Genomic DNA, 23,500 nt, shown 5'->3' on the forward strand with positions numbered 1-23,500 from the left:
TTTGCTACGTTGTTTTGCTACGTTGTTGCGCTGCGTTGTTTTGCTACGTTGTTGCGCTGCGTTGTTATTTGAACACAATCCGTGACCATATTTGACAATAACAAATTCAATTTGTAGACACGGCAATTGGTGGAACACCTCGTGTGGAAGCGAGCGGCGGTGGAGGTGACAACACTTACATTGGGTTTACCTGTCAGCTCTTCACGTCGGTTAAACCGGCCCAAAAATGTCCAATCGTAGATTTAGATTAATGTATAAACGCAGACAGTGTCACATGTCCTGCAGCTGCTTCACTTCAAAAGTCAAATCACTTCCCTTCACTGACGGGCTTTAACTGTGAAGCAAACACCGTTTTACTCTAATTCTGACATTATCAGCAGGGTTTTTCAATGTTTTTGCGTATCTCTGACTACTAATGTATGCCAAAAGAGTCTCCCGTACTCCCTTCATCACGGGAGGTTTGTGTTAGATGTCAACAAACTTCTGGTGCAGAAAAAGCAACCGAAAGTCCTGTTGTGTGTTCAGGAGCCGTGACAACAGAGAGGCCTTGGGTCAAATCTCGCTTTTTGTCCGTCTCTGCGAAAAGTGTAATGAAGCAGAAATGTTACATAAAGATTCTTTAAAGAATTTGGAGCACAGCTGGAATAAGATGCATCCATCGAGAGATTAAATATCATCACATCTGTTCTGGACGACGGATGCTTCACATCTGTCCGTTCGGCTCCGGCTGCCGTTAAAAAAAACACATTTAAGCGCAGAATAAATGTGTTTCGAGAGAACCTCGAACCTCGCCTGTGGCTTTAATCACTGGCATTAAAAGCTTAAAAAAAAAGAGAAACACCAGCCCAGCCCTCCGCCGCTGCGTTTGGACAGGAGGATGGAGGAGGGGGAGGTGTTGCCCCCCTCAGTGCGTTAGGTGGCCAAGTCCTGCCTGCACAAATTGAATTTTCTGCTGTCCGGTAGCTCAGCTGTTCGCTAAGCATGATGTCACTGTGTGTGTGTGTGTGAGTGTGTGTGTGTGTGTCCCTCCGGTCAGAGTTTTAATTCAAGTGAAATGTAGGTCAAGTGGGGACCAGATGAGATTGTTTAGTGCAGTAATGCAGCCTGATGCTTCTGATGCTGGTGCAAAAACAAAACAAAAGTGTGTTTGATGTAGTGTGTGTGTGTGTGTGTGTGTGTGTTGGCATGTATTGCTTGTGTTGCGGGGCCATAAATCAGTTTACATATTGTCACATTGTGGGGACTTATCTTCCTTTTGGAGACCAAATGCAGGTCCTCGTTATGTAAATCATTACATTTTAGGGTGAAGACTTGAAGAAATGAATGTAAATCAATGTAATGTCCTCTAAAGTGATGGAAACAGCACTGTGTGTGTGTGTGTGTGTGTGTATGTGTGCGTGTGTGTCAGGCTTGTGTGCAGTGAGTCACTGATTTCTCAATCTTTAGGAACTTGTTTGTAAAACATGCATTAACATTACATAGATGGACCAGAAACCATCATCTAAATGATGTTTTAAAATGTTTTACAAAGTATTTCTGAACCGTTTAACAAAGTACTGTAGTCATCACAACTTATAAAGGTCATCCAAATAATGTCGCCGTTTACAAATTGTGACAGATATCTGGTCTATAATGGATACAGATGATTTCGCAAAAGTTTACAAATCATTTGGTAATCATTAACAAATGTGTATATAAAATCCTATAATGTGTGCAACAAGAAAACTGTTAAAATAACACAGTTTATAGCATTATTAATGATTAGTAAACATAATTAATCATCACTTAAGTATTTAATCAGTTTATTTATGTATAATGGTATTTTGTTTGTCGGTAGTTTAATCTGCTCCTGGACACAAAGATGATTTTCTTTCGATTTTTATTCTTTTCTGAAATGAATGGAAGGCAATGGTTTCAGTATTTTAGTGTGTCATTGAGAAATGTGTTAAATTGTCGCATATAGGCAACAGTAGAGCTGTCTCACAACAATCTGGAGATCATTTTGTATTTATGTGAACATTAAAAAGATAGAAATCTGATAAAATAACATAAAGATTGGTGTAACTGCTGCCTGTTGGCAACAACATATCGAAACAGCATTTCTTCATATTTTCTCCACTTTTTTTCCTGTTTACTCTCGACAAGTGGAAGCAGGATCTGAGCTGTTGTCGCCACAGAAGGCTTTTTCGTTTACTGTCAACTGAAGAGTTTCCTCTGCCAGTGGGAAACAACTTCTGATGAAAAAAGTGTGAAATCAGTCATAACTGATCGAGCCGGTTTTATCCAGTGAAAATGAATTTTTCTTGTTTAAGTTCCAGATCAGTTATTGATTATTGAGATATAGTAAGCCTTTGGTAAACATTTAATGAGTTAATCAAGTCGGTCTTTGTTCGGTGTGTTGTTGAGTTTAGCTCACACATGTGAGAGACGTCCACATGCAAAATTATGATTTCAAGCCTCATTTCCAGAGGAGCAGCCTCGTGACCAGAACATTGCTGATTTGAATCTCGGGGTAAAAATAAATCCGTGGCGTGTGGAGAGTCAAAAGATTAGAACCCTCCATCAAACACTTGTTCAGGTAGCAAAGCAGTAGAAAACTGTGGGAGTGTCAAACTGCATGATCCTCAAGACATTTTAAATGAATCTAAATGATCCAGGGTGTAAATCCAAATGCGTTTTCCACTCGTGAAGTGGTGATTTGAAAAAAAGGAAATGTATCATTAGTCGTGTTTACATTTCATTGTCAAGAGAGTTTTTGTAAATGTTGCAAAAAAAGAAATGCAAACTAAGCATGTTTCCATCAACTGGTTTGGAGCGAATGAACTCTGCTACACAAGGCGGCGTTTCGTCAGTATATTAATTTCAGCAGCTGTTTTAGATTCATTCTTAGTCTTAAAATGAAAATGCTCATTAGTTGAAGTCACATTTTTAACATTTTTATCCTTCATAGTTTTAATCTAGTTTTAGTTAAAGACAAATGAAAATGTTTAATTCCATAAAAAGTTACAAAATGTTTTCTCTTGACCTTTTCAGCATTTTGTTGTCGATACACTTTATGTGTCATCGTATTGTAGTGAACATTTCAGTCAATCTAGTCGAGCCAAACCAATCATTTTGTCATTTTATTCAAACATATTTTCACATACGATTTTTATCATATTATCTGATGAAAAAACTCAGGTTTTTATTTTTAAAGCTACATTTGAATCTCGTCTCGTTTTTTGCCGAACATATTTCGTTATACTTTTAAAAAAGAAATCAACCCTGGCAGCTCCGCTTTATACGAGGAATGCACATTGTTCCAAACATCTCTTTCTTCTTAAACCCCGATAGTCCCATTGGACGGAAAGACCATCATTCTATTAACAACTATTATACAGAATGACGTCATCGGACATTCACGATTTCTTTTCCTACTGTGGCGAAGGCGTGTCCTCCATCAAACCCATCTATGAGGCAAAAATGTTTTTAATTGGGTAAGTTTTAATTGTTCCTTTATGTCAGCTGGTATGGGCCATGTTTCACGTTTTTCGGATACAAAAACAAATTAACGCAATGATTGTAATGCACAACTAAGGTCCGCCTACGGCAGAAACAGCTGATCAGTCGTGTTTTTCAACAAAGGCAAAAAAAACACCTCAAGCAGGTTCACCATTTTAGTGCAATTACGGACATTTTGTCAAATTTTGCCATTTCCATACATATTTTTTAATGCCATACTTCAAAATGCGCATAAAAATACACGAATGGTGACACGGCTGTTGAAATGAGTCGTGGTCATCCTCTGGGGAGACTGACTTTCCACAGCAGATTTCATAAAGATCTGCCCAGTAGTTGTTGAGATTTCTTGGTCTGAATTGAAGTGTTCCACAAAATGATCACGATATATTGACTAACCCGACACTTCCTGTGGCTGCTTCACAATAAAAGCATTGTAGCCTTATTGTGAGCCAGGAAAAGCTCCGCAGATCACACCCTTCCGATCTGGAGTGAGTTCTGACCTGTAGCACAGTGACTCTGCACTGCGGCGTTGTTTTTACATCGATGGATTCCAAACTCGACTCAGGTTGGTGCTGAAAATAACCCGCCCTCATCAGAAAGACCTGCCGATTGGCCACGTAATGATGGTGAAGTTGTGAATGCCGAAGCACACACCGTTGACTTCCCCTCAGCTAACGAGATTAGATGTCTCGTTTGCTTTCCCTTCGAGTCTGGATGCTTCTCATTTGATAGTAAGATGCCTCATTTGTGCTTTGGATTATAAAAAAAAAAAAAAGTTTGCTCTACAGTGGAGTCATTATGCTTTACTTCATCAAATCCCCACCTCCCTTTGCAAAGAACTTGATAGTGATTACCGGAGGAAGACTGGTCTCAGAGGCTCCGTGTTGGGAGATAATGAACCGGACAATGGTTTCGTCTTCACGGATCTTTGATGCTAACGAGGAGATTCAGCATTTGATTGATGACTCGTTTGTCTCCGCCACTCAAAGAACCCACAGTGTTGCTTTCAAAGCTGAAACTTTGCCACGCGCCAGAACAAGCTGTTAGTTGTTGGTTGTGTTGACAGCACTGAAACTTTACATCCCGGACAGCTAAACAGCTAAACTGCATTAGTTGTTTGTAGGGCCCGTCCTATACCGAAGAAACTCTTAGACGACTAACACTCGTACGATTTTGTCAACTCCACAAATAATCCCACAAAAGCATCACATGAATTATTAGGTTTACCAGAGATGTGTTCATACATTTCTTTCATTTAGCACGAAAAGAGCACAAAATAAATCGACTCATTGGCGAAAGAAATCTTAGTTGACTAAAGATTGACTAAGAGGGTCAGCCCTAGTTGTTTGTAGTGTTTTACAATAAGATTCACAATAATTAATTTCTAGAAGTAGTTCCTGCTGACCGCCCATAGATGTCTTCTTCACAAATCCAACATTTTGGGACCTCATCCAAAATGAACCTGTGGAAAACCTGTCCAAACCCTGAGGCGCATAAATTACCTTTAAAATCAGGTCAGGTCATATCCAAATAATTATTAACATTTATAATTAATAATAATGATATCCAAATGTGAACGTTGCTTCAGGCTGTTGCATTTATAAAAAGGCATTCCAGCTATTTAGTATTGTATTTTCATAAAGTTAGGGGCTTTAAAGTGACTAAGGAATTGCCCAAATCGAAGCAGCAGAGCCGGAGATATCCGGACTTTAGAGTTAAGTATCGGTCCAGGCCTCAAAACACAGAACTTTAACGAGCTCCTAAAGACATTATACAGCTCACCTTCATTCACAACTTGATGATCTATGGTCTTCAATTCAAAACGCTTTTACTTCTTCTCTGCTCTTCTGATTATTCTTTCAGCACCGTTCACTGCATTGTGTTAACAGAGAAAACAACAATAACAGAGTTTCCCCTTGCATTGGAACAGGGAAAACTCCCCAAAGAACCCTTTAATGGGGGGAAGAAACCTTGGGGAGAGCAACAGAGGAGGGATCCCTCTATCAGGATGCACAGAAGTGCAACAGATGTCAGATTTCAGAGGGCAACAGGGCAGAAAACCAATACAGATACAGCGAGACCCTTTCCAACCAAGTCAGACTGAATATACTTTGAATGTGGCCCGACTCTGGCTCCAGATCAGTTAATGTGAAAAGATATTGCGTTTGAATTTTAATACAGTTTTCCCCCAAAAATAAAAAAATTCCCATTCATCTGCATTAGGCCGAGGTGGGCCAATCAAAATCATTTGCTCGACCGGACACCACTAGATGTAAGTCTCCAGGAATTGCCTTTAAAGTACGCAAATAATCTTCGCTCATCTTTTCCTTTTGTGCTGCCACTCCAGCTCCTCAAGACCATGTCACGCAAACCGCTAAAGAACTCTCTTTGAAAGGTTAAAGGTGAATTTGTTGGCAAACGTTGACAATGTCAGCCGAATACAGGAAAGGGGGAAAAAAGAAAAATCCAATGCCAGGAGGTCGGCCTTGTGTCGCTCTTTTGAATCTGAAAGGTTTCTGTTTTCAGGGAATTGCAAATTGCTGCCCTTAAGAAACAATAAAGTCTTGAGTGCTTGTCGGAGGCCCGTGGTGCATTGAAGCGCGATGGTCTATAAAAGGCAAGGTCTCGGTCTCAGTAACAGTTTAAAACATTTTCTCTTTCTGTTACACTCCTCCCCAGCCGCAAGATAATAATTTAGTTTCCTTTCATTCCCACTGTGAATAATTTGTCCCTCTGACTGAAAAGAATATTAATAGAGGTCAATATGCAAGAAAAAAAAGAAGTTACCCAGCTCTCCTGGCATTACAAGACTGTCTGCAATTCATCCATTCATTTATTTCCATTGCTTGTCTTATTGTTGACTCTCTCTGACATTCAGTTTTCCATGTTTTTTCTTTCTCTCCTTTATCGCAACCTTGTAGCGTAATGAAAGACGTGCACAGCCACGTGGAGAGGGACATGTTTCTGCCACAGAAATGACTTAAGGGAAGCACTTTTTTCATGTTGTCAGAGTTGGATCAAAGGTTTGAGACTATTGCAAGAACTGAGAGAAATTAAATTACTTTCATTAAAAATAGACAATATTCTACTGAGCTGTTTATTCCTGTTTACATGCAGCCGTGTAAACCTACTATTAACGTAACCAGGTGGCACCGGCTCTTTGCTTCAGAAGCAATCAGGAGTATTATTTGGCTGGAAAACAGCCAAACCAAAACACAAACCAGGAAGCCAGTTCACTTCGTTCTCTTCTGCTTCGTCTCACAGCGTTTGCTGGAGGTGCAATCACACCAACAGTTGGGTTTCTCTACGCTCAAACGGAGCATATGCAAGACTCGTCAACAAAACAGTCACATGACTGAGTTGTGGCTCCGCTTGCCGGACAGATGTTCGGCGGCTTGTCATCCTGCCAAGTTTAGAGAGTTTTGGCAGCAGTGGGGAGTCTAAATAAATCCGATTTCCAGTCCCCTTTATCTCTAAATAAGCATGATAGATTTAGCTGTGGTCCATGCCAGTTAAGAGCACTTAATGACAAAATGTGTGCAGATCATAATCAGATTATGATTCAAATTATCATCCCTGATTTTACAGCTACTAACATGCTTGTCTTTAAATAGAATTAAAACAGCTTCAGGCATTATGTTTTTCGGATTGTCCGTCCACCCGTCTGGATTCTCACAAACGCAACATCCCGTTTACTGCGTTTTTCCTCATTTGTTGAAAATTCAGACTTTGACTATTGATAATAGAGTAATTTCTCATGTGATCAAACAATGAAGGTGTTGTGCTTTTAGACACAAAGTATATCTGTACCAGATTTCCAGACTTTAGACCAATCAGAACAAATGTGATGCCATTCTCTTACGCAATATCTCGGGAACGCCCGGAGGGAATTTCCTGAAATTTTGCACAAACTTCCACATAGACTCAAGGATGAACCGATGAGAATTTGGTGGTGAAAGGTTAAAGGTCAAGCTCACTGTGACCTCACATTCGTCCCGCCCTCGTGAGCACGATATCACCGGAACGCCTTGAGAGAAATTCCTCAAATTTGGCACAAATGTCCACTCGGACTCAAGAATTAACTGATTAGATTTCGGCGGTCAAAAGGTCACTGTGACCTCTCTGAACATGATTTATGTTCTGAGAGACTCAAGAATTCATATGATAATTATGACTGAGTAATGATGAATGATGAGTTCTCCCCTCAACAAAAACAATCGAAACACTCAAATAAACTACAGGGCCTGAAGGCACCAGTTCAGTGTCTGTATTCCTCCATCTGTTCTCGAGTCTTTTGCTCCATCACATCCCTGTTTACTACTTTAGCAGGCAAGTTAATTGGCAGAAAATACAAAGAATACACCACTTACCACTCCCATTCAGTAATCCCTCACTAATCACCCCCCCCCACACACACACACACACCCCGACATTCATTTGCACAAACACACAAATTCCCCCATCTCTCCTTTAATTGTTTTCAATTTGTTTCCTCGTTAGCACTTTCAAACCCCTGTGCCTCCTTCTCTTCTCACTTTTTTCCTCTACGTATAATGGGGGGGGGAGGAGAGAACATGCAAAAATGGGAGGGAGGGCAAAATGAGAAGGGGTTGGACAAATGAATGATGGAGAAGCAGAAGCTATAAAATCCGCACAGGAAGACCAGAATCCAATCAAAGGTTCAGTGCAGAAAGGTAATACTTTGAAATATTTCCAGTTGTCGTCAGCAGCAGGACGAAAGGAAACACGAGAGAGAGCGAGAGAGACCATCCTCATCCTCCTTCCTGCTCTCCACCACATAATGAAATAATTAGGTAATTAGATGAGTAATTGCACTAATTCTTATTTCTCTTTCCTCCCGCTGTGACATCTGCTCGGTTGCAGAGATGAGCAAAAGCCAACAGGAAGAAATAAAGAGAAACGTATATTTTGAGCGGCACCACACTCGAGTCCAGGTTTGCCCCAGTGCATTATGGGGAAACACGGACCCCAAATATTTCAAAACAGCCATACATTTAGGCTCTGTGTGTGTATGTAGGAGAGGGGAGGGATTTGTTGCACACATGCAGTCATCCGATGTGCTGCCGTTTGATGTTGGGGGGGTGATTCATCAACCAATCAGAGAGCTCGACCTCGTTTCTTTCTCTTTTTTCTCCTTCCCTTCTGGAAGCCATGACCATGTTCAAATGTTGAAAGTGTGACTGGCTCAACGCCAAGGCAACATAATGTAAAACCACCAAATCCACTGTTTGATGTGTGGTGTGATGGTGTGTAGTCTTTTGGTTTGGTTCACCTTCTTGTGAGACACCGCCCAATTTTGATTGCTTTTACAGTGTCTCTGCTTCGTTAAGAAGCAAGTGTGTGTGTGTGTGTGTGTGTGTGTGTGTGTGTGTGTGTGTGTGTGTGTGTGTGTGTGTGTGTGTGTGTGTGTGTGTGTGTGTGTGTGTGTGTGTGTGCGATGGTGGTGTGTTAGTCACAGAAATAGCTGCCAGCGCACATCAGCCTCCTTTGAGCTCATCACCGGATACTTCAGAGAGAGAGAGAGATGAGATGAGATTAGGGATTTGGTTTGCCGAGAAGCCGTCAGATTGAATCGGCACACTGTGTTTAGGCCGTGTGTTTCATTTCTAATGTGTGTGTTTTCTGCAGTTTGATTGAGTCTCTGCGTTTTACCACGCCTTTGGCCAATTGTGCACGTATTTGCTTTATTCATCCCCCCCCCCCTCATTCCCCAGGACGCACACCCACACATAAGCATACACACATGCATGCATAATAACTAAATTACTTCTCACTTCACAAGAATTGGGAGATGGTTTACAAAACACATTTAAAAATAGAGTATTGCTTGCGACACTATTTTTTTTTCATAAACACTCTTATTGTCTTAAATTAAGTAAATTCATTACTGATAGTGTTGCATTCATTTTTTTTTTTCAGGCATGAGAGACTAATTATATTAAAAGTTAGGCGAGTTATTACTTTGATGGTCTTTATTTAGTGTCGTTTTTAATTGACAGATGCTATGGATCACTCAGAGTTGTGAGTTGTGAGATGTGATTGTGCGTTGACGACAGAAATGTAAAGCTTTCTTGCTTCCTTTAGTTTGTTGTTTGCAGCCTTGAAATCAGATCCTCGATCTGCACTGAGGCTCCGCGGTCAAACTGATTTTTTATTATTTCCAGCAGTCAGTCAAACCAGACAGCCAGTCCTGGGAGACTTGAGAACATTGTCACGAACGTCACCAGATAGAAAGAGCATATCCAAAGAACGAAGAGCTCTCAGAAACAGATTCAATTTGAAGCACAGAGGCCAAAGAATGTGCGGGAATCGATCTTGTGTCATTTTTGAAGGAAATAAATGAATCAATGTTTGGTCAGCAAAAATGATGACTCATTTCTGTGTTTTTGGACTCATGTTAGCCTAGCGTCATGTTAGCCACAAAAACGATGCTTTATGCTACATTTGTCTTTCTTTTTCTTGCTACGTTAAGTCTTTTTTACCTTTAGGGGGCAGAAACTCCAAACAAAAGTCACAGAAATGTTGGCGTATCCAGTTGTAGCATGTTAGCCAAAACATTCTACTTTTGTTATTTTTTTCCTGCAATGTGATTTCACAGAAATACACGACCATGACTTTGCATTATGTGGTGGCGGCACAGAAACAATTTAAGCTTATGAAACAAAACTATTTGGTTTAGTTTTAGGAAAGATAAGATCAGAGTTTAGGTTTAAATAAGTATGTTTGTTATGCAACTTTAATTACGTGTTATAAAACAACTCCATGTTGACTTTTGGTTTCACACGGGACATGAAGGCTGGTTTCCTGGGTGATCCATCCGTTCACTCCAACCGCCTCCTTATCCAGACTTTTTGAAAACATGTCTGTTGAACCACCACCACTTCCCATTGGCATCGTTTGTATCGCGCCGTCTGGCACATGACGTTATTGCGCTGTTAAAGAGGTCGCGGTCATTTCAAGTATATTTCTGTGAGATCAGGCTGGCCATGTAGCGAACTAGCTTGTGTTAGCTCTTGGTTTCTGTGGTTCATACAAAGCAGCATTTTGTAGCCATGTTGGTTCAGATAATCGTCCTAATAATGAAAAGCATGCAAAGGAACATACTCAGACATCTCTCCTGAATTTACCGCTGGATTAATTAAAACAGTACTTTTGAGTTGAATCCAAATCACAGTAAATATGGAAACATTTGTGGAGCAAATAAAGACCAGTCAAACTTTCTGTTTGAGTGTTTTCTGGTTGCTGACGTGTCATGTTTTGTGTCATTCCAAATCCAGAGTCCCCCGGCTATCACCAGAGTGGATTATGTGTTTATGCTCCGTGGATCATAATCGGGGTTAAAGTGCAAAGAATTACACAAAATAATGTTATTCTTACTTGTTTTTGGGGGGTTTTAAAAAAAAAAGAAGCACATACTGTGTAAATGGCTGCAGCTAAATAGTGCAAAGACCATTAATATCAATGAGGTCTGTTGCGCCACTCATCTTTAGGGCTTCATTCAACACAAAATTTCAACAACAACTTTATAGTTCACAATCTCTGTAATTTACCGAGTGAATCATCAACCTGACATCCTCTTTTGTTTGTCTGGTCGCTGCTAAGGCTAACTTCTCAGTAAGGCGGAGGTCATTTCATTTATTTGAGGCACTTTTGTGATTGTTGCCGTTTTATCCGTTTTAACTTTAACTCGTAGGTTTTGGAGAATGAAGATTGAATCGCCTCAAGGCTGCTTCTTACTGTTAAATATTATGTTTAAATATAGTTGTTTAAAAAAGAGGTCGGGCAACAAAAGTAACACTATGAACTATGCACTTCTAAAGCCGGATGTATACTTGCTTTTTAACCACGCATTCGTGTTGACAACTATGTGCTTCGTGAACGGCAGTTGTTCACATACTTGTATGTGAACAATAATAATACTAGAGAATAACTAATAACTAATACTAAGCAAGGTTTCCACTAAAGGTCACACCGGAGAATCAGACCGTAGAGCAGCCGGCTGTTTTGTCGTCATACAGATGCGGGTAATTGCAGAATTGATCTAATTAGCTGGTCCTCAAAACGTCTCTGCTGCTGACGTGCCTACTGACCCCTGACCCTGTCACGTGACCTGACTGCCCCCCTACGCTGCCCCTACCGTTCTGAGGATGTGCAATCGTCTCTCGCACTCGATATTTTATATTTGTGAATTAATGTATACAGTTTAAATAATGAAAACTACCGAAAAAAAAACACGATTGTAAGTGACAAATAACTGTCTTATGAGTTAAGAGACCCCACCCGAAATTGAGCTATTAAGGCTTTCAGGTTCAATCAAGGGGTCTCGGAGCCCCCCTAGACGACCCCCCAGTGTTTTGCACGCTGAGTGGCAGCCATCACGCAAACGCACAGTTAAAAGCATTTATAAAAATCAAGCTAGCTATTCGCTTCCTAGCCGTAGTGAAAATACCCACACACCACTTATTTGATGTCTTAAGTCACTTTCACTTTCACTTTCACTTTCACTCCGCGTCTTATGAGAAAGAAAAAGTGCTGTCACGGTTGCTTAGCGACAGGTTGGGGGAACATGGGACCAGGGTTACCGATGCAAAGTAACTAAATTACTAAAAGCTGCACACAAACAGACCAAAAAGGAGGTCGAGCGCTGACGTTTTTTTGCTGACTGGATATCAGCTGCTTAATTCAAGCTGGCTTGTTGATCCTTCCCGTCCCTCATGCATGTTGTCTCACTTCCTCTTCTCTTAAGCCCAGACCCCGGTTGGGCTTAATTAGGTATTGATTTGATCAGGGCCAGGCGAGAAGGCCTGTTCTAAGAGCTTTAGTCATGCTGCATTATTAATGCTCATGCAGCACTATATATAGCTTAGGTCCAGTGGTCACAGGAAAGCCGAACGTCGGTTCCATGTTCAGATGGATCGCGATACTTCCTCCGGCGTCGAGTTCCTTTTTCCGCGGCTCTGAGGGAATTGGAGAGACGCTGTTTCTTGTGTGCGCTTTGATTTGATGAGCATGCCCTGAATGAATGTTTGAGCAGCTCAGTGGCTCCCAACAGTGTTTTTTGTGTTTGCACGGCGTAAGATGTAGTTCCTGCCGGAGGCCAACGTCCACTCTGAGGTGGATTAATCTGTCGTTCTGCTGGTCATTTATCAAACCTTAAAAAATAAAAAAGGCCAATGCCTCTGCTTCTGTCTCCATAGTTACTCTGTGTGGTCTCTACGTCTGTGAGAGACGTTGTCTGCTTTACATTTCTCACAGATGGGGGGGGGGGGGGGGGGGTATAGATAACAGAGGACCTGAATTTTACTTGAGCACAACAGAACGAGACCAGAATCAATTGAAAAAGTGCTCCCGCAATGAGTTACTTCTTCAAAAAGCTAATTTAAGCAATCCTTATAAAAAAGTGACTGTTTTTGTTTATATGTTGAAAAAAGAATTGCCCAAAATATTAAAATAGAAAAGAAACCTCAAGTGTTATTATCGATTTAGCTTCAGAAATCCTGTGGTGGTTGTGCTCTGGTTAAACCTCCATAACTCTCCATAATCTCTTCTTTTGTATTTAACTTGAAGTGTTTTCCCAATTCTATCGTAAGACAATTAAATGAGTGTAAGAGAGCAATTTGATCATTAACTCTACCTGTTAAAAGCAACAACAAAAGGGATCAAAAGCACTGTTAAATGTGCAGCACAAATACCATCAATAGCACTATTCTCCTGTGTGTATGTACAATTAGAGACGCAGTTATCTTCTTCACATTACGCAGCCACAGTCTGTTTTGTTTAAATGGCTGTATTTTAGAAAAGATTTGTATTCCCCCCCCGCACTGCGATTATCCACTTCAGAGAATATGTTTGTGTAGCCCCCAAATGTGTGATTCTTGGGTATGTAAATGACGTTTACGAGCTCCACATTCAGCAGTTGTAACGCTCTGTGGCTTTGAGTGGAAAATGACATTAACATGTTGTTCACATGCGAGTTTGAAGGGCTCCTGCTGTTACTTCCTTTGCCTCAAGGTGACGTAGGTCTGGATGATATTTGATTCATTAATAATTTTAGCTTTAAATGATGCAGTTACGAGAGGAATCGCGTGTTTGAATACTGAATTAGTCGAGTGTGTGCGTGTCCGTTTACGTAACCAACCCTCCGCTTTATTATTGAAATCATATTTCAACACCCTCCTTCTGCAGCAGCTCCTCACTCAACAAGGTTTCATTGTGCCGTTCGTACGTTCACATCGCATATTTGAAGTCTGTGCTGCTTTTTTTGTCCTCTCTGGTGCAAATGTGGATTATCTCGATGTCTTGTGATTCCCTCCATGCATGTATTTGTGTGTGTTTTTGTGTGCGTGTGTGTGTGTGAGTCTCTTAAGTTTGTGTCACGCTGCTCTCGGCTGCACTGCTGGACTCTGTGAAGTGAAACGAAGTGACACAATGGAGGTTGGGGAGAACAGTGTGTGTGTGTGTGTGTATATACAGTGTATATATAAGTATATATATATTCACATGCATTTTTGCATTACACAATGACAGAATCCCAGATGTCATAATGTGTGTGCGTGTGTGTGTGTGTGTTGTCATGTCATGTGTGAACGCTTTTGGGCCCAGAGTGTGTTCACTAACTGACCTACATTTCTGGAGCTTTTTTTTTTTGCCCGTGGCTTCGGGGAGACATTGTCGCCATTATCTCATCTAGCCAATCACATCCCCTAATCTGGTTTTTGTCCAATCGCATCCTCAATCTCATCCGTCCAATCGCAGCCTCTGCCTCGGGGGGGGGGAGTCATCCTGTACTGTACGCTGGGGATGCATTTGTGGCTGTCACTTTAAATATGAAAACACTCTCCATCTCGTGGCCCAAATAGCACGGGGGCCCGTGTAACTTTGACTTTCAGCGATGATTTCTCACGCTGCATCGGTCCTCCCCCCCCACCCCCCACCCCCCCCCTACTTAAAAGGAGAGCTGTATTTCTGTGCTGCTGGAAAGTAGGGGCAGAAAAAATGCTTTTGAAAATTCTTTGAAGCTTCCGTTTTTTTTGTTATCAAAGCTGCCTTTGTAGGCCGCATGAATTTTGCATGTGCAGGTTTAGGAACTTGTCAGTGTGTGTGAATGGGGGGGGGGGGGGGGGTTGCACTAATTTAAGAAAGCGAAGAGAGAGGAGGGGAAAGGGGGAACTTTTGGTTGGCTTGTTCAGAGGAGGTTTGGGCAAAAGGTCAAAGACGTCGGTGATGAGTTTTACTCGATAGCGTTTGAGCTCCTGAGCGTCGTGAGAAAAAAATGGATCCATGCAGCATCTGCCATTCCAAAAGAGACCCGACAGGATATGTTTTAAAGGATTTGTAAGTTGCTCAAGCTCAAGCTTCCCCCGGCCAAGCTCAGACCCTGTGTGTGTGTGTGTGTGTGTGTGTGTGTGTGTGTGTGTGTGTGTTGATGTGTCTATCATACCATCACCACATGATAGGTCTTGCTGGAATTCAAAGAATAACACAACTTATCTTGTTTCTGGCTTCGGGGCAACACAAACTGAGAAGACTAAAGGACTGAGGAGGGATTTCACACACATACACACACACACACACACACACACACACACACACACACACACACACACACACACAGTTAACGTAACAGCAATGTGACTTTGGCTTCTCTGCATGTCCAAGCCCTGAATCAGGGATGCGCTTACTGATTTGAAATGAGCAGAATAACAAAGACTTTTAGACTGAAATTTACTGAAACAACTGACCTTTCACCAAGTCCCGCCTCCTGGAACTCAGACTGGCCAATCATAGCTCAGCATCGCCCAGCTCCCACCAGGGCCCGAAAACAATGTGATGGTTTTAGATTTTCTTTATTTTTGAGGCTGGTTTAGTGGATTTGGAACTTGTTACGTTAAACGTTGTATAATACGGTTGTTTTTCCAAACATTAGATGATATTTATTCAGTTAGTGACAGTGTGGGCTCCATGGTAACGTAGCTGTGGGGAGCTTTTAAAAAAAATGTCTATGATTCGTAGAAATTGGTACGGTTGGGAACTTGGCAGTGACGCTGTGATATCGTAATATTGCATTCTGTATTTATAGTAGCATTGGTTCAAGAGAGAAGCTGCCTCCTTTCTTCGTCCTCGAGTGTTTTTGTTAATATTGTGCTGATGGAGATGTAGCCCAGACATCCCGTAAATCGTGTTCGTACGCAAGAGAAAATTCGAAATACGGGAGAATTGGTGAATGCAGCAAGTTTTCACTCTTCAACGACCACTTAAGAGCAAATATGTTGGTACGAGTGGTGCATGAGGCCCAATGACCCTAAAGATACATGTTATGGTCACATAGTGGAATTTCCCTAAATCCAACTGGTCATGTGTTTTTCTGCTGGTTGTAGTATCAAGATACCAAGTTGTTAACCCTTTAGAGAGTCCTTCATACCAAATAATAATAATAAGTATTGTGTATAAAAAGGCTGTGAATGTAAAAACCCTCAAATTAAAGCGGAACGTCAGCATTTCGACCTCATTGTTTCTTTTCAAATGTAAACCTCGTCCAGACCGTACGGCTGACCGATGGCTGACCGGATAGTTTCCGTCACCGGTCGTCGGGCTGAAACATTTAGAAACACATCTGCGGCCCTCGACTCTCCCCCCCCCCCCCCCCCCCCCCCCCCCCCGGTCGGTCGGGAGCTGAAGTGGCGTCGCCGCCGTCGTGAGGTCGGCCGTAATGATTTTATAACGGAGACGTACATTTGGACTGCGGCTCATCGAGCTAGTTCATTTCAGTGTTAAGTATGTGGCCTCACAAAGTGGCTACACTTGAACTATGTATGTGTGCTCCGCTAACCTTTCTACTCCGTGTTAAAAACACACACACACACACACACACACACAGACAGATGTATGTCTTTGTCTCTGTTGCATTGGGTCTGCCTCCATTTCCATGTAATGGGGGATGACGTGGGGGGTTGGGGGAGGTAGGTGGGAGGAGGGTCAGGTTCAAAATTGCAATATGTATTTATGTTTCTCTGTATGCGGTTGCCAAGCAACAGCAGGACGAGGGTATTTACAGTTAATAAAAAAGTGAGTGACATTAGCTTGGTGTATTAGAGGTAAAGCGCTAATTTGTCTTTGAAGGCTGAGAAGAAAGACGAGGGTGTGTGTGTGTGTGTGTGTGTGTCTCTCTCTGTGTGTGTGTGTGTGTGTGTGTGTGCGTGTGCATAATAAGCGCTCACAAAGCCTCCTCGTAGATATTTCGATGTGTTTCTGTGTGTGTGTGTGTGTGGGTGTGTGTGTGTGTCTCTCTCTGTGTGTGTGTGTGTGTGGGTGTGTGTGTGTGTCTCTCTCTGTGTGTGTGTGTGTGTGTGGGTGTGTGTGTGTGTGCTCTCACATCATTGTCTACATGTGTCTTTGTGTGACGTTATTTGTATTATTGTCTGTTTCCAACACAGAAAAACAAAGATATTTATTTACGCCCTTCAAATGCAACACAACTTCAGATTGCGAACCTCTCTGAGCCGCTATTTTCACTTTTGTTTGTTGTAGATTTTTGTCTAATTGTTGTTGCTATGCGAGAGCAGCGGAGGCTGTGCATCAGCAAAATATACCCTACGGGAAACGCACTTTGTCATTTGTGTTCCTAACCCTTCAAAAGATGAAATATTGTCTCAAAAATCCTTTAATATTGCAGTTTGACAGTGTTTTTTCTTTCGTTCGGGTTTTGTTTTACGTAGTATTAAAGCCGCTGTCGTTGGTTGTTTTGATGGTAAACATGTCAGCCTGCATTAACGTCACATCTCTTCTCTTTTCGTAGGCTTTGAAAGCATCTTGGAAGGCTTGTTTGGGCCGGGACTAGTCAACGATATCACCCTTTTCCAAGGTAAACACTCAAACACACAAACAAAACAAATACGCAAATAGCAAATAATCGAGAACATAAAATTGATGTTGAAAGATCCGACTTATCTTTTAGATATCCAAACGGAATTACAAAGTGATTTACAGTTAATAAAAGATGAATGACTGTAAACGGTGGACATGAACGAAATCAAACAAACAAATCAATAATTCTATCTTTTAATAGCTGCGTGTGTGGTTAAGGAAGCGCTAAACGGACATGAATCAAAGATGTTTTAGTTAATTATCTCGTTATCTCAAGAAAACAATATTTGTTAAATGGAGACAACAAGAAAATGAATTAATTATCACGAGATAACAAACAGTGGTTTCCTCTTATCGCTTCAATGGTTTGGGTCAAATCGTCCGATGTTAAATGTCTTCAAACGGACGCGATGAGCTGACGGTGATGGACTTAAGTAGAAGGATGTGTGATCACTAATGTTCAGGTATTTTCTTGTAAATCTCTTAGTACCGTGTTTTATACTTCCTCTGAATCTAATCCACTAACTTCACCAAGTCGATCTCCGTCAGCTCATCGGGGGCCGTCGGATTATTTGACCCAAACATGTGAAGTTATAACAGAAAAACAACCTTTGTTCTCTCGAAACAATAAAGCAGAATAAACAATATTTAAAAAAACAAAATGTTTTAATCATGTTTGTTTAGGGTTTCTACAATGTAATGCTCTAAAACTAGCTTATTGTTTATTCTGTGGGAGAGACAGTAGGGACACATAATAAACATCGTAAAGTGACAATAAACAGCATCTCTCTCTATCTACTGAGCCGTCTCGAGACATTTATTGCCATGTCAGCAGAACTGAGTTTACTGCCCGAACTGCTTAGAATACATAACAATATGATTAATTTATGCCAAACTGGAAATGCTGGGAAAACCTTTCAAATGTCATTGAACAGAGCACTGCTGGTCTCTCTGACTGGCATTCACGGTCATAGTATGACCCACACAAACTGGTCTCCAGTACAACCAAGTCTGCCTGGTCTCGTGTGGTCTTTCAAAGACAAAGGGGCGGTAGTGTGTGGACTGATGGCCTCCTGGGCAACTGCCCAACTGTTGAGCAAGGCACCGGACCCCCAAACTGCTCCCTGTAGAGAAGCTGTTTGTTTCACTGCAAAAGGGACCTCTGGACGCTATAAGAGCCGTCTGTGTTTGCATTCATGTACTTTGTCTCAAAGTCATTTTGCCATTCACAGTATTTAATGAACTGTATGTAAGTTTGTTATTTAGGCAGCACGGAGCCCGAGAGCGCTGTTTGACGGAAATACAGCGTGCACTCATATTCCATAATGTACGGTAGAAGTCACCAAAACTGAGAGAGGACTTCCTGCTCTGAGTGACACAAATGAAATACGGGCGTCATGAGAATAAAGCAAGTGAAGACCAATACCACCTAAACTCTCTCTCTCTCTCTCTCTCTCTCTCTCTCTCTCTCTCTCTCTCTCTCTCTCTCTCTCCCCTCCCACGGAAAAACCAGGTCAACATGGTGTCCTGGAGTCATGTGACCCCTCCCCCACCAACTTATGGCATTTTTAGAATATTTCTGGCTTGTCTACGTCATTTCTTCACTCATGCATTACGCTTCTACACACACACACACACACACACACACACACACACACACACATACCTTCTCTCCCAACAAAGCAGGCACTTGCTCATAGTCGGAGCTGCAGACAGTGAAACACACACCAACGTCACTAGAGTTCATAAAGTTAAATAGAATCTAAACATTCACAGACTATTTTCCCTCAAAGAGCATTTATCCTCTTGTAAATCCCCGATTAGTGTTTTCCTACATTTCCCAGAATTCCCTGTGGCACTTTGTTTTAATAAAGGGGCTGCAGTTTCTGCTGCAGTTAGTCAGTTCTCATCAAGCAGGAAAATTGTCACGTGACCACGTTTTCTTCATGGTTTCACAGTAACCTTTGTCGTCCAGTATTCGTTGGACCTGATTTGCTTTTCCTACATTTTCCACCACTCTCTCAGTCCTTCTGTTCCAGCATCCTGGTTCAAACGCAGACATTTACAGCTTTACAAAATGATGAGGACTGACCACACACACACACCTCTTAAATCAAAGGTGGAAATAAATTTAGCCGAATAGCCAATTTGTTTAAAAAAAGAAAAAAAGGATTGCGGTGTATTTGTGAGCCAACATGGAACAACAACAACAACGCTCGTCACTCGCCACCCGATGCGCACATTCTGCCCAAATCAGCAGGGCAGATGTGCAAACTAGTAATACACACCTGTAGTTAAATACTTTTCCCGTATAATATTACATTGTGAACAACTACTCTGTGTTGAAATCGTCAGGAGGAGAGCTAGTTAACGTTAGCTGTTAGCTGTTAGCAGCCGGTGGGCAGCCCAGTGCTGCTTGGCTAAATAACGTTAGCTAACAGCAAACGTTATCTGAGGTTGGGTTGAGTTACGTTATCAATGCGTTCAAGCTCTGTTCAGTAACAAAGAGTTTTGGTGGTGAAGGTAAATTATAATGTTATGATGATGCGTTCCAATGTAATCTTGTAAAAAGTAGTTTGTGGTTCGTGAAACAATAATAAAAAAGAATAAATCCAGTTGTTTGAAGCAGATGTTTTCACAGCAATATAAAGTCGATTTTAGAGAGGGAATTATTTTGACTTTTTTTTTTGTTCTTAACTTACTTGTATCAGATCGGTTCTCGGCATCAATGTGAGTTCAGGTTTTCGGCATCGGTACCTGGAAAGAAAAAGGTGATATAAGAGCATCTCTAGTAAACACATTGACTGTTGAGCAGGAACTCAAAGATTCATGCAAAAGGTGTCAACGTCTTCCTCCAGCTCACATACACACACACACACACACAGGAACGTGACTATACGGCGAGGGCGGGAGGTCACGTTCGCAGTGGGACTTGAGCTAATTGGCCCCTTCCCAGGGACAACCACGGGGTTCAAGCACAGCTCACCCCTGCCTTTTTTTTCATTACAGCAGTAGAAGGAGTGAGGGAGTAATAAACTGTCCCTTTTATGTGTTGCACATCTCACAGGAATGTGAGAGAAAGTGGACTGTGATTAGAAAACACCAGAGATGTGACCTACAGAGGTGCAATATTCTCTATATCTTCACTATTTTCAATGCATGAAAGGAAACCATTTATTTCCATTCATCTCTCTATGGAATGAAAATCAGGAAGCAGACTAGATACATGCAATCTCTTTCAGGAAGCACTTTGTTAACGTTTGTTTTGCATGGTAATTCATATTAAGATTGATGTGAAAACATTGCATTGTGGAAGTTCACTGCAAAGAAAAAGAGGAAAATAGATAAAGATGTTATTGAGCCTTCGCTAAGTCCTAAGGTTGACTGGCTAATCGTAGCGTAGCATCAACCAGCTCCGACTAGGATCCAAGACTCTCATTCAAAACAGTTTCAGATGTTCTTCATGTTCAGTGGATTTGGAGCTCGTCACGTTTTAAATGTTGTGTAATAGTGACGCTCGTCACCCGGAGAGGTTGGAAGGAGATACACATTTCCTAAACGTTACGTTTCTACCCAAAAACCCGTGAAGCTAACATTAGCAGAGCACTTTAGCTCATCATTAACCAACGTTAGCACTTCTATGCTATGCTAGCTATCTGCGACACAAATTAACTCCGTATTTCAGCGGATTTTCCGTCAATTTTTACAGAGATGATTTGTTTTCTTTCTCTCCTGTTTTTATTCCTGTTGGTCTCAATGTCTCTTCCGGATCAAACACTAAGGAGGCTGCAGAGGAACTTTAGTAATTACTGCAAATGAATGAATGCGTTTGTTGCATTTTTTTGGATGGAACAAGTAACTGAAATCCATTGAAAGGGCAAATCTGGAAAGTTATTGCGAGATTTGGTTTCGGAGCATTTGTGACTTTGTGACTTCAGGTTTTCTTATTTCAACATTTTAAAGTCAAGTAAAGGATTATTAGTCGAGCCGCCGTCCACGGGGCTGAAGGAAGTCTTCCAGCTGCTTTTCTAAACTGCTGAAAAAGTGACAGATATGAGGTTCTGATCGGACAGTCTATTGTCTCTCTCTCTCTCTCTCTCTCTCTCTCTCTCTCTCAGCCTTCCTTTTCCTCCACACGTCTGTACTGTAACACACTCCTCCTCTCCTCCTCTCCTCCGTTGCTTCCTCTATTTCACTGCATCTCTCTTCTGTTTTCAGACTGAACCGAGGGCTTTTTAAAGGAAGCGTAGCGCCATGGCAACAGCTCAGCTGTAACCAAGTCGACAGCTCTCTCTCTCTCTGTCTCCCTCTCTCTCTCTCTCTCTGTCTCTCTCTCTGTTTCTCTGTCTCTCTGTCTCTCTCTCTCTCTCTCTGTTTCTCTGTCTCTCTCTCTCTCTCTCTCTCTCTGTTTCTCTGTCTCTCTCTCTGTTTCTCTCTCTCTCTCTCTCTCTCTCCTCTGAAGGTGGTATATCGGTGAAAAGCTTTTGAATGTTTTGAAGGATGAAGACATGTATAGAACCTGACACAAGTGCTGAGCTGAAATGCTTCTCAGTGAACCCGAACTGACAGTTGACATCGTCTGAATCAGTCATGAGCCCACAAAGCACAGGATTAATATTGATAAGAGCAACAATCCAAAGTGTAAACGTAAAGTGTATACGGCTGCAATTTAGGATTATTTTTTCTCATCAGTTAAATGTTTGATCTCTGAAACGTTGATAAATGTCCGTCACATTTTCACAGAGTTCTTGTTGATGTCATGAAATGTATCGTTTTGTCCGAAGAGACAGACGGTCGAAAACCAAAAGAATGAGATTAAGGCATAAAACTGAGAGAGAGAGAGAGAGAGAGAGAGAGAGAGAGAGAGAGAGAGAGAGAGAGAGAGAGAGAGAGAGAGAGAGAGAGAGGATGTTTTCTGTTTCATGATGGGCAGCAGATGAACTACCAGGAGACGGCAGTGAATATTTCTTCATCCCACTGTACATGTTTAACAAGGCTCGGAAAGGAGTAATTAGTTCTTCACAAATAGGGCTTCAGGGCACGAATGCTTCGTAAACGGATGCGTATCTTATTTACATGCACTCCATCACACGCAGAGAGGCGTTCGTCTTTAGGCAACAACATATTCGATCTTGAAATGAGCTCATGTGTCGATCACCGGTTTGGTTAGTTTTTACACGGCTTAGTTGACATATGAAGTTACTCATCGTTGGGATTTATTAATTGGCTGGAATTAAAAAGTGAATAATTGTATTGCTCTCGTTGTTTGTGGGCCCTAATGTAAGAGTCGAACACACACAGTGCTAAGAAGAAAAAACAAAACAACTTGAAAACAGTCTAGGTTTGCTGATGTCTGTTTTGGGCCCAAAGCTCCACTGACTGTGTGCATTAAGTTGCGGGATACTGACGGGATTATTTTGCAGTTTGTTTAATTAACTCGTTGCTTTCTGTCTCCCTCTCTTGTCACAGACTGCGAGCCCGAGGAAGTGTCTGACTGGTCCTTCGATGAAAACTGTCTCTTCTGCTGCCTAAGACGCGAGAAAGTCAAGGTAGGAGACGGCACAACGTTTTGTTCTCCTTGTCAGGACAAGACTCCCGAGTGTGCTTACGTGGCTTTGATGCCGTAACTGTCAGAAAGTTGGTGGATGTTATCGCTTTCATCTCACAGGGTTAAGGTCCAGGGTTCACAAGGTTCAATCCCCCTCATTAATGTTCACAGGGGTTTTCCTAAGCCCACGAAAAATGCATGCTGGGTATTAGAAGAACTCCGGCCGTTGTGGGTTCAGCTTCAGATGTTGCTGCTCGCAGCTTTCTTGAGAAACCGCGTATACAAACAAACACGTCGCACTCGGCACTTCACTTCCTCGGGTAGTTTATCAATATAATATAAAAAAACCTGCCATGACATAGTTGCATCAACATTTCTATGAAATATTTTAAATATATTTTTGACACACTACTACACGGTGTATGTGTACAGTTTGTGACACTTTCCCGACATACTATACTCTGACTTTTTTAAACTAGCATGACTTTTTGCGACATGTTATACTATAATATGATGAATTATCATTATATATATTTACTCTGTAGTGATCTCCTCAGGATATTGAGC

The 23,500-nt window shown here is 41.6% G+C and overlaps 1 protein-coding gene across 1 annotated transcript in view; it reads left to right on the forward strand.

The window, feature by feature from the left end:
• Nucleotides 1-23,500, forward strand: part of lcor (ligand dependent nuclear receptor corepressor) — a gene marked incomplete at both ends in the record, with an annotated part of 73,073 nt that overhangs the window by 25,031 nt on the left and 24,542 nt on the right. Inside the window, 2 exons of the mRNA XM_079159584.1 lie at nt 17,318-17,383; nt 22,855-22,934. Of these exons, the coding sequence (XP_079015710.1) occupies nt 17,318-17,383; nt 22,855-22,934 (146 nt within the window). The remainder of the gene's footprint in view (nt 1-17,317; nt 17,384-22,854; nt 22,935-23,500) is intronic.

Source organism: Pholis gunnellus (genome assembly GCF_910591455.1).
Source record: "Pholis gunnellus genome assembly, chromosome: 5".
NCBI lineage: Eukaryota > Metazoa > Chordata > Actinopteri > Perciformes > Pholidae > Pholis > Pholis gunnellus.